General features: G+C 40.1%; 1 protein-coding gene across 8 annotated transcripts in view; it reads left to right on the forward strand.

Annotated features, from left to right (window-relative positions):
• Positions 1-15,718, forward strand: part of LOC140694779 (trafficking protein particle complex subunit 9-like) — a 142,020-nt gene that overhangs the window by 101,309 nt on the left and 24,993 nt on the right. The window contains exon 2 of one of the 8 annotated variants that reach the window (XR_012070398.1): positions 13,678-13,767. The exons of 6 other annotated variants lie outside the window; for them this stretch is intronic. Coding sequence is in view for 1 of the 2 variants with exons in the window: in XM_072957847.1 (XP_072813948.1) it covers positions 1,879-2,007 (129 nt within the window). In the remaining variant the exon portion in view is untranslated. Of the gene's footprint in view, positions 1-1,608; positions 2,008-13,677; positions 13,768-15,718 lie in introns of those variants that run through there. One more of the 8 variants, XM_072957847.1, reaches the window with a different exon arrangement.

A 15,718-nucleotide genomic window follows, 5' to 3' on the forward strand; every position in this document is an offset into this window, starting at 1 on the left:
TCTTAGCTTTTTGGTTTTTTTATAGTGAGAGGGTTGAGTAGTGCTTTGCCAGCATGATTTTGGGGCAATTTGAGGGCAGATGTCGTGTGCCAGCAGTGAGAAATTTCCATGCATTTTATTTTCTGGACATCACCAGGGCACATGTGGGGTTTGTGTCTGCAGGCTGGAATGCTGCAGGACTCCCTGATCATTCACCTTTATGTCCTGGAGCTGCTCCGGTCAGTGAATGATTTTCTGTGGCTTGGAGATAATGTGGTCTGATGGAGATGATCAGATGTGCAGTTAAAATGCTATTACTTGAAATAAGAGTAACCTAGAAACATTTCTCTAACAATACAGCATGAGGGAGGAGGATTGGCTGAGCTGCTTGCAGTGGGGAGTCTTAGTTGACTCCCTCACCGTGACTTCTGCCAATATCCACCCCAGCCGTGCACGGTAGTCCTGCCGAAGCAAGCAAGCACTTTGCTCAGAAACAGACTGAATTTCCTTGTGCCTCTCTTTGTTGGATTTTTTTGAAAGCACATTTTGCCCTTTGCTTCAATGCCATACATGCTAGTCACCTCTTACACTCATTTTTCTGGCCTCGTCCATAAATACCTGCTGAATGGATGAACAGAATGTAGTATCTCCATCTAGTGGAACATTATTCACACGTAAGAGTGAATAAAAAAGACAAAAAAGAAGAGGAAAATGAAAAATGCCACCTGTTTTGGGAAGTCCACTTTGACTGTTCAACCCACACTTTTCCCTTTGAAACCCAATCACTTATGCTCCATTCTACTCTTTTTGATAGTACTTACCACCTTCTAATAATCTTTAACGTTTTCAAAAAAAAAAAAAAAAGAAAGAGATGCTGATACCACTTCAAAATGTACAAGACTTGATAACAGCATGTTAATTGAAAGGAAGCAGACACAAATGCCCACATATTGTTGATTTCAGTGATATGAAAAGCCCAGAATAGGCACATGCAGAGGCAGAGAGCAGGTGATGGTTGGAAGGAGCTGGTTGGAGGGGGATTAGGGAGTGACTGCTAGTGACAGGGGGATTCTTTTGGGGTGATGAAGTGTTCTGGAAATAGAAGGTGATGAGGGCTGCACAACCGTGAGTGTGCAGAAGACTGCTGAGCACTCTCTCTGGGAGTGCCTGTTGTCGGGGCATCTTTATTTTTTTCTCATCCTGCAATGTGAAGAATCATCTTCTGCTCTGGCCATTCTACTCCTGTGAGTGGTGAGGGTCAGAGACTTTGTAGAGTCATGTTTCTTTTTTCCCCCTGGCTGAGTGTAGGCAAAAAAGATTTAAGCCTGAGAAAGTGCTCCATCTGCAGAAATGTCTTTTAGATTTGCATGGTGTAAAAATCTTGAGATCTTTTAATCATTGAGGCCAGTCTGTGGGGGGAAATACCCCGTGAAGCCTGGGTGAGCCGGGGAAGAGCCGCGCTTCTCTCCCAGACACGGGTGGGGATTGCACCCCCGTTCAGGCAGTGAAGGGCCCAGACCCGTGAGCAGAGTTGACAATCGTGAATATTTACGTGTATCCGCTGCTTCATCTTGGATATTAATTTCAAGCTGAGTCAGTTTGTGGCGGCAGCCTCATCCTACATCAGGAATTTATAGTATCTGCTCTTTGAGGTGAAGACCTGACAGACTTGATTATTTAACAGTCTGCCTTGAATTGATATCTCAGATTCCTTTGTCAAAAGCAAACAGCAGAAATACAGAATTCCTTTAATGCCAATGTGACCTGGAACGAGTTTAGTCTCTGTGCCTCAGTGGCCTTATCTGTGAGTGGGAAAGATGATAACAGTGCTTCCCTCAGAGGAGCTGGTGAGGGGAGAGTCAGAAGCACAAATGGAGGACTTACAAAAGATGCTCTTGAATGACCGAATTTAGTGCTCTCAGCCTGGTGAGGCCTGAGGGGCAGAGATGTCAGAACAGAGCAGTCCTAGCCGGAGCTCGATCCGTGATGGAAGCTGTTATGATCAGTATCACCACTGTGCGTTATCAGGTAATTTTAAGACTTGGTAATATGAATTCTTGAATAATGTTAAAGGACTAGACATCTCAGATCCAGTTTACATAGTCCTCAAGATTTCTTCTGAGAAATGGATGGTTTCTTCCCCATCTTAAATCTGAGATGAGTCTCTAAAAAATTCTGTATTCCTCCATCTTTTTGCTTTAATTTTCCATTTCCTAAAAAACCATGTTTTTAAATGGAGTTAATGGGGACTGAACTGAGTGCCTCATGCATGTTAAGCACTTACTCTCCCAAATGAGGTATAATCTCCTCCGTGATTTTTGTTAAAATTTACTTTCTTAGTTTACAGAGGTAAGAGGCCTCTAATTCTTTTTCTGGAGACTTGTCCATGAACCTGTAAATCTATAATTAATGGACAAAATTTGGTTTATTAAAAAATCATTAGAATATTCTGCAATTCATCCATAAAGAAATGCTCATTGACTTAAAATGTTTCTCCTTTAAGGGGATTTCTCCTGTTTGGTCTAGCTTAATTTGTTAACAGCCATCCTCATCATCATAATGACCAAACTCACTGTGAGTGGACACCTACCTAAGGCTAAAATGTTTTCCTCATGTTTTAATTCATAGCAGGTGTTTGATTGTAGGTATCAGTGTCTCCTTTTTTGCAGCTGAGGGATTGAGAGATGGAGCAGCTTGTCCCAAATTACACGCAGCAGGCTGTGGCTAGATCGGTGCTGGAACCCAGGCTGCACAGAATGCATTCTTAATTGCTCCTCTTATCAGCCTCCCGTTAAGTGGTTACCCGAACACCTGTGACTCCATAAACGGCCGAGTTTAGTGATCTCAGACTGATGAGGCCTTGAAAGGAGAGACACCATTGAGAAGTTGAGACAGAGTGGCAGAAATTAAAATTGTTCATTTTCACAAATTTTTAATTCTCAGGTAATTACATAAAAAGTTATTTTTTTATTTTAGTGCTCTGTAAGTACTAAAAACAAAACATTAAAAATAATTATAGTGCAAAAGAGAAGTGAGCTCTTAAAGTCCAACCACTGCTAATGATGTTGCTTGTTTTTCTCTTGTGGCCCTTTTTGACAGAAATACTTACAAAGACTGAATTGGTTTTATGTAGTTTTAATATGGAAGAAAAGATTGTCAGTGAATATTGTAAGAAAAGTCTTTACTCTTTTCTTTCCTGTTGATGAATATGTACTTTATTTTCATGGCTTAAGTACATTTCCTCATTTGTGAAATTTGAGTAATATCGTTTAATTTGTCTGACTGTGAGAGGTAGATGCCTTGTATACAAAGAACCCAAGAGGTGCTTAATAAAAGTGTGCTGTCACAATGACAGATATTTTAGAAGGATCAACTCTGAATACTAAAGAGTGTCGCTTATTTCTGATACATATTCAATATGTATTTGTATGATATATTTGAATATGGTTTAAAGTAACAAGGATTCATTTTTTTTTTTGGTGTAGTATGAAGTTTTAATGAAATCTGTATCATTCTAGTGAGACAGGGACTAGTTAAATTGCCTTAATCAGATGACCTTGAAGATTATTTACACAGAATATGTATTGTTACAAATCAGAATTTATGTTGCCGTGTAACCATCCACTCAGACATTTAAATTCGTGGGATTCTGACCAGAACCGTTAAGTTTAGTAAAATCCATATTGATCATTTTCAGGGAATAAGCTCCTCTATTTTGTGATTAAAGAAAATTTTGATTTTTTTCTACATTCTTAACAGGTTTAAAATATCAAAACATTGATTTGACATGTCACTTTTTTAATAGAGAGAATAAAGCTCATGCTGTTTTATTATGTAAATAAATGTTTTTGTATGGCAACAAAATTGTATGATATCCTGGCTCTTTTAGTATTTTGCAAGATACTTAGATAACCTACTGTTGGAAAAATACAAACGTGAATTTTATGAATATAGGCCTAGTACAGATCTGTTGGTTTTTGCTACAGTGCAAGACATGAGGCATAGGAGAACTTTGCTGCTGATTGCCAGGAGGACAGATCCCATGTCTCAGTTTCCCCTCCTGTAAAATGAAGTGGCTGAACTGGATTCTTTCCTCTTCTAAGATGAGTTTCCATGAGCCTATATCTTCTGTTTATATTCAGGAGTATTAGCAATATCAGATTAAATACTGAATATCCCTCCTTTTCCCCGAATCAAAGTGCAGCATGTGCTATATAAGTTTTATTTATCTGATTCTCGTTACTGATCCTACAGGCAATTTTTGTGTTGCATCTTTCCTGGTAACCTGGAAGGTCATTTTACCCATAGGTGGCACTGTTGCACCTACTTACAGTCTTAACTTTCCTGTTTGTAAAAGGAGGCTTAAACAACGTTATTTTATTTTGATTACTTTACTTAATGCTTCAGAATAGCCCAATGTCCATTATGTCTGTCTAACTGGAAAAGTTATTCTGCTTATATCTTAGATTTATTCTGTCATCTCACTGTGAACATTTCAGACTTGCTGTGCAAACAATAGCAAAATCGGGCTTTTCTTCTAGTGTTAGAAACCAGTGAGCCGGGATTTTATAAAACAGCTAGAAGCGGCATCTGGAGGACCTTAAAGGTGAAAAGTGTATTGAGTTCCCTGAGTTTTGACCCCGCCGCTGTGTGTTAATTGGTGGTAGGAGATTTGGTACATATACGAAGGGGTGTAGTTTTTGATATGGTTTGCCTGCACGCGCTGCCACTGAGCCACTTGAGCCTGAGTCAGTTCGTTTTGAGTTTTTCCCTCGTCTGTGAGATGGGGACATTCGTATCTGATTTGTAGAATTGTGAGAAATAGAAAATATGTGCAGTGTTTACCACAGTGTGTATGTCAAGAGGGCTCTTAAACTTTAGCTGCTGTTTTGTGTGAAGCCAACATTTGAGAGTCTTTGGCAATTACTAAGAAACAGGAAAATAAGAAGAGATGGTTTTATGATGAAAGATATTTGAGGAGGTTCCATAGTTCCTATACCCATAATTTAGCATCAGCAGAGTCAGAACTGTTACACAGTCGCCCTAAACCAACGTTAAGCCACAGAATTATTTGTTACTTCATATATTTTGGGGTTTAAGGAGATCCAATACTTATACATATGTTGTCTCCAGCAGCCTACTGAGAGATGACACAAAAGAGTATACAGGCAATAAATGTCTTCTTTGTTACTGATGAAGCCACATTCTCCATGAACTTCAAGGCTGTGGGAAAATGCGTGTCATGATACTGTGTCCCAGAAATACAGACTCACCCTGTCCCATGTAGCTCTGGGCCACAGCGAGCCTTCCCTTGAGAAGACCTGCCCTTTCATGCACAGGGCTTTCCTGACATGGAGCTGAGCATCCCGCGTGCTTCCCAATGGTGACCAACACTGGAGTGAAAGGAAGGGTTTCACATGCCCTGCTTGTCTCCCCGGACTCACACCTCACTCTGTTAGTGTAATGAGTGCTAGCTGTGGGCCAGGGGCCAGGGGTGTGAAGGGAGAAGCACCCTCCATGGCCCAGAGGAGTGGTTAGGAACATCCACTCCCTCAGTTTAAACAGGTGGTTGGATGGAACATAAGGGTGCTCCCCAAGAGTGTGTAAAAGGAGAAATAAGGATTTTATTTGGGACTTAGGCTAGCCAGGAAACAGATAAGATGATTAGAGGGGAGACTTGTAAAACAATTTGATATTAAGTTGACATTTGTTGAACACCCAAAATGTGCTACATTCTTTTCTGAGCATTTTACAGAAATGAATCCTTCAATCTTCTCAACAAGCGAGTAAGGAAGGTTTGATTGTTATCCCAGTTTTACAGTGTGGAAATTGAGGCACACAGAGGGTAATTAAGTTGGCAAAATCACAGAACTAGTAATTGGCAGAGCTGGTATTTAAACCCTGGCTGTCTGGTTTTGAGGTTCCCAGAGATGGGCTTTGGGTGTTTAGCATTATCGACATCCCTGAATCTTTATACCTCTGTGCATCAGTTAGCCTAGAAAGGACAGGGAAAGGAGTGTTACACAGGAGCTCATAGTCATTTCTTGGCCGCTGTCCACGGAGAGTGCACCGTGATTGGCGTTAATTGACTTCTGGGCAGTAGATCTGTTCGTATAATAGAAATATAGTCCATTGAATTAATCTAGAAACCCTTCCTGCTCCGTTTCTGTCCATGCTTGCCATGTGACTGCCTGCCCGTGATTGGGCCGTGGAGGAGAAAATGTACTCATGGTTGAACTCTGATATTTCAGTCTGGTTCATAGATTCACATCTTCTGTTACATTAAAAATTTAAGTTTCTGGTTTTCTTGCATCAGTGTCTCATGAGCTTGGTTAATGTGAAACCAGTCCATGGGAGCCCAGGGATGATGACGGTATAATTTCTGAGCACGTTGAGGCACTTCTACCCGTGCAGACGTGGCTGGAGGATGTCCAGCTTCCTCACTGATTTCCCCCAACAGCATGGTCCTCTCCCACCCCTGGATGTGAGGTTGGGAGCTCTCTGAGTAGGCCAGTCAGAGGCCGAGCCCACCAATCAGAAAATGATGAAGTACCTGGAAGTGGGTTTAATAGAAGACAAGGGCTTCCAGGTTGTCAGATGGGCTGTTCGAGTCCATTTGGTGAAAAGCTGTCCACTGTCTGTGGTTGAGCTACTTCTTTGCTGTTGAAAAGTCTGGAGTAGATGAAGGGCTTTTAAAAAGTAGAAAGGAGTGATTTCAGGTGGTACGTCCACACCAGTGAGAAGTGATGAATGACCGCCTTTGTGAGTCATAGACAGTCTTACAAACTTCATAAACCAGCTTTAAAAGGTCTTCCATCTGAGTGCACTTCATATGGGGTCCAGATCATCACTGGTCGCACTGTGAGGGCAAGTAACTGATAATGGCAGAAAGGACACGGAGGCATCAAAAAGGTCTCAGTCACTTTCCCTGTTTAAAGGATGCAGCACAGTGTAATATATTTTAGCTGGTTTTTCACTGAAAAGTTTTTAGTGTTTTCTGGGACTCCCCAGTGCCCCAAGGTTCCATGCAGCTGGGTGTCCCCTCAGTGCAGCTCTGTCAGCGCTTGCCCTGGGCTGACGCGGTGTCACGGGGAGCAGGACGGTCAGTGTCCCCGGCTCCTCCGAGCTCCGTCTCCTCATCCGCAGAGCCAGGTTTCTCATCCGTGTCTACTTAGTAGGGTTGCTGAGAATCACACGTGATGCTTCAGGTGTGACTTTTGGTTGTCTCTGTGATTGGCATATAGTTAATATTTGATAGAAACACTTGTTTTTTTAGTATAATTGTAGCACCTAGATTGCAGTGGTTTTTAGACTGCATTTTTTATAACTTTATTCTTATTTTTAAATATGCACTTATTTTTATTTATTTTTTTTGGAGGTACTGGGGACTGAAGCCAGGACATTGTGCATGCTAAGCAGGTGCTCTACAACTGAGTAATACACACCCTCCTTTTCTGCACTTGAAGGTAAATATTGCTATACACAAAATAGCTCTTAAACACCATCATGGGACCTAGTCACTGTATAGACAATTGAACACGGATTCTATTTCAATAGGAATAAATGTTTTTGAGACATACATTTCTGAATCAGTTAATGTGCTTAAAAACGATCATAGGTAGTGATAAACACGAATCTTTGATCCAGTACTTCTTAGAGACTGTTTTGCCATCAAGGGAAATTACATTCTACAGAGAAGGCTAATTGGGTCTCTTTGATATTTTGATGGTTTAGCAGATGATGAAGGTTTTCAAAAGCTGACAGTTTTGTATTTTAAAGTAACTACAAAGTTACCTTCTACAAGTTGTTAAGTACTAAGCTTGTGAAGTGCCCAGTAATCCAGGGGGTATGTGTCTGTGTCTGTGTCTGTGTCTGTGTGAACGTTGGTGTGTGTGATTTCAGGAAGGTAGAAAGAAATTCCATATAGACTTCTGATACCTTTCTCCTCCATTTCAAGGTGTTGGCATATATTTACACTAATAAAGTGATATTCAGTTGTCATTTGGCATATTGGGAATAAGACTTTCTCATACTTGTTTCAGAAGGATTAGGGAGCATGAGCTTAGGAAATGGGAGGAGATAGAGGCAGGGAGGTTCTTTAAACTTTGTGCAGAATTAGAAACAGTAACTTTTCTCTTTTCTTCTAAAGCAAACTGGCACTGAATTGTAACATACTATTACTCAGAATTGCTTTTCTGATCAGATACATGTACCTCAGATTTTTAAATGCAACATGAATGATGAAATGTGTTTTAGCAGTTATTTTTAAAAGTAGTCTCTTTTCAAGTAAAAGGCTATATCCTGTTCTTTCTTCTAGCGGTACAAGAAATTCTCATTGTTCTGTTGCAATGATCTATGTTCTTACTTTCTTTTTTTTTTTTCTTTAAGTGCTTTTTTCATTGTGGTTTGAATGAATGTTTACAATTTCTGGATTTTGATCTTTAGAATATGCTGATTTCTCAGAACTGTTAAAAACCTGATTGTTCACTGCTCCTTGTTTGGTGGGGCACCCTATTGATTTCTGTTGTCTGTTAAAGAGTGAAATTCTTCCTCTAGCCTGCAGATCATTAAGTGAATGGTTTGCAGTGTGCCTTTAAAATTATTTGTATGCATTGAGCATGTTTGTCCAGTGAATTTTAAATTGACTCATTGTAATGACTTTGATTTGATTCTGTGTCTTTTGCTCCTCTCCACAAGAATTTGAATTCTCTGTTGCATTTTGTATACGTGTTCTTAACAGGGGAAGAAATTTTGCATTTTTTACAGAGGTGGGTTTTCCTATCCCCTCTGAATGCCTTCTAAAATTGATACAATAAAAATCAGTTATTGCAGTGCATAAATATTTCATAAATTATTTTTTGGCATAATCAGAAACAATGACCAAGAATGATAATAAAAAATACGAAAACCTTCCTTCCTTTGAAGAATAGAAATCAGGTAGTCAGGCTCCCTCATGCTTTGTGCCTGACACACTTAATCTCATGTCATTGTGTATCATGATTCGGAGATGGTATTGTTTCAGGTTTATAGATTTTTGTTTTAACATTTGTGTTGAATTCTTTCTCCAGGCTGATGTTTCCTGTTGTGTTTGTGGAAAGAGTAGAAGGGAAAAAAATACTTTGTTTTGTTTTCAGGAGGCCTGAGTTGATGGGAAAAGAGTTGAGGGTGGGCTGAGGAAAAGAGTGACACTCCCTCTCCTCCTGGTTGAAATTGATAAACAAAGAAATCAATTAAGTATATCGATATTTGACCAAAAGAATTTAGCGAGCCCAAACTGGCTAGAAATGCACAATGGAAATTACTGAATTCAGCTTCAGAATGAGGTGCTTTACCAAGTAGAAGCAGCTTAGAGCAATCAGAAAGTCAGTAATATGATGAGATATAAATGGAATATTATATCTTTTATTGCTGAAACTTTTCTACGTTAAGTTGTGTAGAGCTAAAATTAAGTTTCAATCACCAGGAGTTAAGAGAGTGAGTGGTACTGTAGGATCGTTATTCACGGATGTGCCTAGACCCTGATAGAGTGGCTGAAGATGGCAGGAAAAGACCCACATCCAGGATTTTCATCCTAGGGTGTCCTCCATAATGGTTCCATGTGGAAGCAGATGATTGGGTTAACAAATTGTAACACACCCCAGTCGTCTCTGAATTTTAAGAAGAAAAAATATGCTTTGATACTGCTTTACAAGCAAGTTCCTGTGCATCCTCACTCCAGACTCCTTGCCTTAAAAAGCAGAGACAATGCTTTGCTTGTGTAGTTGAGGTTTTAGATAGCACTCTGCTGGTTGTAAAGCAAGGACCGAGACCCTCAGCTATAAACGCTGGGCTTGTGTGTTGTTAGATAATGTATTATCCCCAAAACAAGGACCTGGCTGGTCTGGTGGTCTGCTTTTTAATGAACATATCTAAAAATGTATCTTGTTCCCCTCACCCCATGACTTCCCTAAAGATACACTAATCCTTTGTACTCATTGTGTATTCTACAATCTCTGCCTCATCCTGTCTTTCCCGAATTTCCTCCTTACTAACTCACAACTGTTAACGAATTTTTCCTTTGATTATACCCTATAAATATGGGAGCATTTGAGATGCTCATGGAGATGGCTCCCTAATCCCTTTCGATTTCTTGACTTTTTCCACAGAGCCTTGAATAATCATTCCTTGTCGGTAAGACTTCTTCCAGCCAGAACCCACAGTTCCAGGTGAGAAGGATGCAGGCTTTATCTCTCCTACCGGAGGCAGAGACAGAAGAGAATTGAGATATGCTCCCCCGTGATCCCTTCCTGCCCCATGTCTACTGCAGTTCACCTGCAGCCTTCTGGCCTCTGCTCAGAGGGCCTCTGTCCCAGGACTGACCTCAGCGTTTTCTTCCCTTGTCAATATTTCCTGTGCCTTTCAGAACTTGGTCTCTTCTCTGCAATTCAAACCTGGCAGATGTGATGGTGGTCAGCGTGCTGGTGGGCAGTCCTTTGGGGACCCCCAGGAGCCATGCTGATTCTCCTTAGTCTCTCAATCGGGGTTACAGAACAGTCGAGCACCGAAGGAAGCCCATTCTCGAGATGTCAACAGAGCATTTCATCAATTTCATTTTATTTTTCAATTTTTGGTGGAGAAATTATTTGTAGTGAACTGTTCCAGATATTTGCCGCCTGCTTTCCTCATCACCATTCCTTGTTGTCTCTGGTGCTAGTTTTATAAACCAGGTTTCTTCTCTGGTCATTTCTGGCAGCTGGGCTTGCCGAATCCTTGATCTGTATTTGAAACAGAATGCTTCCTCGTGATGTCAAGGTGATTTTCCTATTTCTGAATATTTCGTGTACACTCAGCAACTGTTTCAAGTGGAATGCTCTTGTCCAATTTCGGTTAACTCACATTTGCTGATCTCCTGCTTTCATGCTGAGAGCAGTTTCTTTTTCCTCTAATAAAAGTTAGCAATTTGCATTTACTATGGAAGATACTGGCCCAAGGTCCTTTTGTTCTTAAGAGTTTTAATACAATTCACCCATTAAAATGTACATCGGTTTTTACTCTATGCCCAGAATTGTGCATCCCATTCAATCTTAGAATATTTTCATCCCCCCAACAGGAAGCCCTGTACGCATAAACAGACATTCCCATCTTCCCCATCCTCCCCCAGCCCCAAGGAGCCACTTTTCTCTCTGTGGATTTGCCTGTGCTGGACATTTCATGTAAATCGAGTCACTTCATATAAGTGGAAACGTCTATTGTGACTGACTTCTTTCACACTGAGTAACGTTTTCAATATTTGCTCATGTTGTGGCCTTAGTCACTATTCTATGCTATGCTATTGTTGAATAACATTCCACTCTATGGCTGGGCCCCACTGTTTACCCATTCATCAGGTGATACGCATTTGGGTTGTTTCTGTTTTTGGCTGTGATGAGTAATGTCGCCGTGAACACTCATGTGGTATTATTTATGTGGATATTTGTTTTCAGTTCTCTTACGTGTGTGCCCAGAGAGCAGAATTGCTGGGTAAGTCAGAAACGAAATGTTCAACTCTCTGAGGCCCTGCCAGGCTGTTTTCCAAAGTGGCCACGCTGTGTTACATCCTCACCAGCAAGGGCTGCGTGCTCCGCTTCCTCTGTGTCCTCTTTAGTGCTTGTTACGCTTTTTTTTTTATTATACCCTATTGTAGTGAGTGTGAAGCGGTTTCTCCTAGTGGTTTTGACTTGATTTCCCTTACAGCTAATGGTATTGAGCATCATTACATTGTGCTTTATGGACATTTATATATTTTCCTTGAAAAATACCTTTTCAGATACTTTATTAACATTTTAATTGAGTTGCCTTTTTATTGTTGAGTTGTAGGGGTTTTTTTTCTTCATTTTGAGATACAAATTCCTTACCAGATAAGTGATTTGAAAAAATTTTCTCCTCTGTGTTGTTGTTTCACTTTCTGGATGGTGCCCTTTGAAGCAAAGTTTTAAATTTTGATGAACTGCAATTTGTCTCTGTTTTCTTTGTTTCTTGTGCTTTTGGGGTATTATTTAAACTCTGAGGTATTTTATTTAAGCTTTTATATATAAAATAACTTAATTCTTAGGACCGTTATAGGAGATGGGTGCAGTTGTTGTCCCCAGTCTATGGATAGGAGACTGAGATGCAGAAAATTTCACTGAAATGTCAGTGTCACATCTACCTAGTGCTGTGGGATTTCAGACCCTCATGTTTGTCCCCAGCATTTGTGATCTTCACCACCATGCTCCACTACTGCCTGGAATCGTTAATGAAAATGACTTTCATTTTTTGATTTCTTGTTAGTTTGTTTTCTCATTGGGGACCTCATCTCCTTATTTTCCTTTCGGATATCAGTGTAGATTTATTTTAGGTCTCATGTAGGCAGAAGCATTGCTATCAGTTAACTTCTTTATTACTCACTCTCCAGTGATGATTGTTGCTAGTTGACCTAACCAAGTCATGCTTAAGTCTTTCCTGCTAATGACACTAAAAACAGTCATGACTTATAGAATGCTCAAAGAAAGTACTTGATTGATTTTATTTTGCTACCCAATCAAACCAATCAAGTAAAAACCCCAGTGTTGACACAGACTATAAGCCCTCCAGAATAGGATCACTGTCTTCCTTCTGTTTCATTTATTTGGTCACAGTGTCTGGATAGTGACTTGCTGTCCAGCAGTTTTGTGAGGATATGGTGCTTGTGAATCATTGTAAGCACAGAATTTTGACAGCAGACTGTGTTGTTCATTTCACAAGGGAAAAGATAATACAGAAATACTGCTCAGATCTATTTTAAAATTAAGCTTGGAATTTTGAGAAGAATTCAAGAAACCATACAAAGCTCTTTTTCACTAATTTTAGATCTATCTTAGACACATATGGTTACATAGCAGAGTAAGTTATCAAGTACATTTGACAATAGGAGTGTAATATTGATTATTTGTTTTAGTTGAAATATTCTACCTGGGATAAAGTAATCAGTGCCCATAAATGAACAAATATGTTTGTATTTCTATGCAACATGGGAGCAGAGTTCATGTTTCTATATAATATGTATGACTGTGTGTTTTAATCTGTCTGTCAGTGTTTTTATAGTTTTTCAGCAATGTTGTAACTTCAGAATTCTTCTAACATATTCACTCCCGATACTACTGCAGTTTGTACTGTGTATCCTATCTTATGCATGGGATTCCACTGTCCCCTCAGTGAGGAATTTCCTCTCCTATTGAGCTAGTAGCAGAGTTAAAGGAACAGTGATTTCAAGGCCTTTGCTCTCCACGTGTTCGCAGTTTCCTGTCAATCACGATTTTCTCTTTCTTGTGTTTTCATTGTGCAATTAGAATCTTTGAAAATAATTATTAATATGTTTCACCAGTCTCCCTAGAAATTTGATGTGTTTGTGCTTTTCAGTTTTCAATTTATGAAAATTGTAAATGCAGACTTGTTTTTAAGTAGTCCTTTTTCACTAGATATTTGTTTACCTCTTTATAGTTAAAATAATTTTCCCCAATGAATGAATCGGTGTGCATGTTTTAAAAGATACTTTAGTTTTTATTTTTCTTATTCTAACAGGTATATTCGTTGTACAGAATTTAGAAAATAAGGATAAACACAATAATACCTTAAAAATGGCCTCTAATCTCACTTGTAGATACAGTTGTAATGTTTGAAATTGAGAATTACAAGTCCTCTCACTTTGTTCTACTCTTTCAGGTACGTTTTGGTTACTGAGACCCTCGAATTCCCATATGAATTGTAGCAGAAGCTAGTCAGTTATTGCTGAGGAGCCCGCTGGGATTGTGATCAAGACCACGTTGTATGTGTGCTTCACTCTGGGGAGCACTGCCATCCCAAGAATATTGTCATGTGATCCAGGAATTTGCGTGGTTTGTTTTTCCAGGTATTTAGGTCTTCTTTAATTTATTTCAGCAATGTGTATGGTTTACATAGTATTATTTTACTTTAATTTTTGCATTTATACTGAGGACAATTGTGCAAGGTACCAAGATTAGAATTGTATTATAGCCCCGCAACTTGCTGCCACCATGGACGCTGTGGTCTCTCTTTGCCCTTTGTAAAATCTCGCACAAAATAGGACCTAAGTAACTCTCTCTTGAAAGAATGATTATATGATTGCTGGATGACGCTTGAGAGTCCTTGTGATGATGTCTTTTTGCCAGACTTTCCCCTCTTCTTAAATATGCCCTTTCTCTTCCTTTCCTCCAGCCTGGGTTTCAGCCTGCCTGTGGCATTGATTTTCCTTGTCTGTGGACTCTTCTTTTCACTAGTTCATGATAATGTTACATGTCGGCTGTGGAAACTTGCTAGATGTCAAGAAAGAGCAAATCCATTGCATGCTAGTATTTTTAGAGTGTGTTATTGAATTATCAATTGAAATTAAATCAGGCTGACCCATTGAGCCATCCCCTGAGCTCTTTTCGCCTTCCTACAGGTGATACTGCTCTCGTTGCTGCATGTGCCCTTCCCCCAGACTTAGTTTTGGAGTTGAATAAATCACCATCACTGGAGCCCTCTCTTTAAAAGATGAAGAGAACATTTGCTCCTTCTCCCTGCTTGGGGACTTGGATGAGATGAGGTAACAGATAAAGAATGAAGCCCCATCTCATTCTGATTACTGCTCTTTCCGTTCATTTCTCCAGGGGAAGAGTACAATTCAAAAATATAAAGATTGTGAGCTAATGAAATATACAAGACAACCGATCATTTATTAAATACACTTTCATGCCAGAAACAAATGTATTATACACACAAAAAGCACATAAATTACGGTAGTACTGTGGTTACAAACGTGGGCCGAGTTCGAGTCCTGCTCTGGAGTGACAAGTCCTGTGAAATGGAGAACTTGTAGGTCGGCTTAGCCTCTCCCGGACTTTTTTCTTTCCTGCAGAGACAGGGCTCGCTAGTCATCCCTCCCCCGTAGAGGTGCTGTGGGTTGTAAACGACGCGCGTGGGCAGGCCAAGCACAGCTGCTCGTTCCTCGTAAGTGCAGGATAGCACAGCTTTTGCGGTTACGGCTTTATGATCGCACCGTGTAGACCCTCAGTGCTCCGAAGGGATGTCTTGTGGATTGGAGATGGGATTCTCACTTCTGTAAATACCCAAAGATTGTGTTATTGAGCCTTGCTGATATAAATCTATTCTTTAGAAAGTACATAATATAGATATATTTTTCAAACATGCATGCTTTTTTTCTTTTATTATTTATACTTCTACCCTCTCATCACGTGGTGTGACTTTTGATGGAATCCAGAAAACAGTCCTAAGCCACCTGCCTCTTCACACTTCTTCGTGATGGTTTTCTTCCTTGACTAGAAGAGGGTTTTGCATAGGAAATTTTGTTTGCTCTCCTTCTCTTGGAGTCTCCCTGTTTGTCTGCCCATCTCTCACCTGTCCATCTGTCCATTTCTCTACCCACTCATTCTTCTGACTTGTTCCAAGAAGCACTTCAGGCAGCTTACAGAAGAACAGATACCAAATAAACAGGTGAGAAAATGGGGCCAAGTTCACAAATTGAGGCTCGGAATTGAGCCTGTGTGAGAGTTGCAGGCGTGAGACACACGCCTCTGCCTTGTGACTTATAAGATAGACAGCATCAATGTGCCTGAGGCTCCCAGCACACCCAGGGAAACAGGGTTTGTGGGAGATGCTCACTGGCTGTGAAATAAATAAGTGGCTTAGGAGAAGCCCAGCCTTTCCAAATACTAAGACTTAGGAGAATATTTTGAGTGTCTTC

Source organism: Vicugna pacos, unplaced genomic scaffold (genome assembly GCF_048564905.1).
Source record: "Vicugna pacos unplaced genomic scaffold, VicPac4 scaffold_104, whole genome shotgun sequence".
Classification (NCBI taxonomy): Eukaryota; Metazoa; Chordata; class Mammalia; order Artiodactyla; family Camelidae; genus Vicugna; species Vicugna pacos.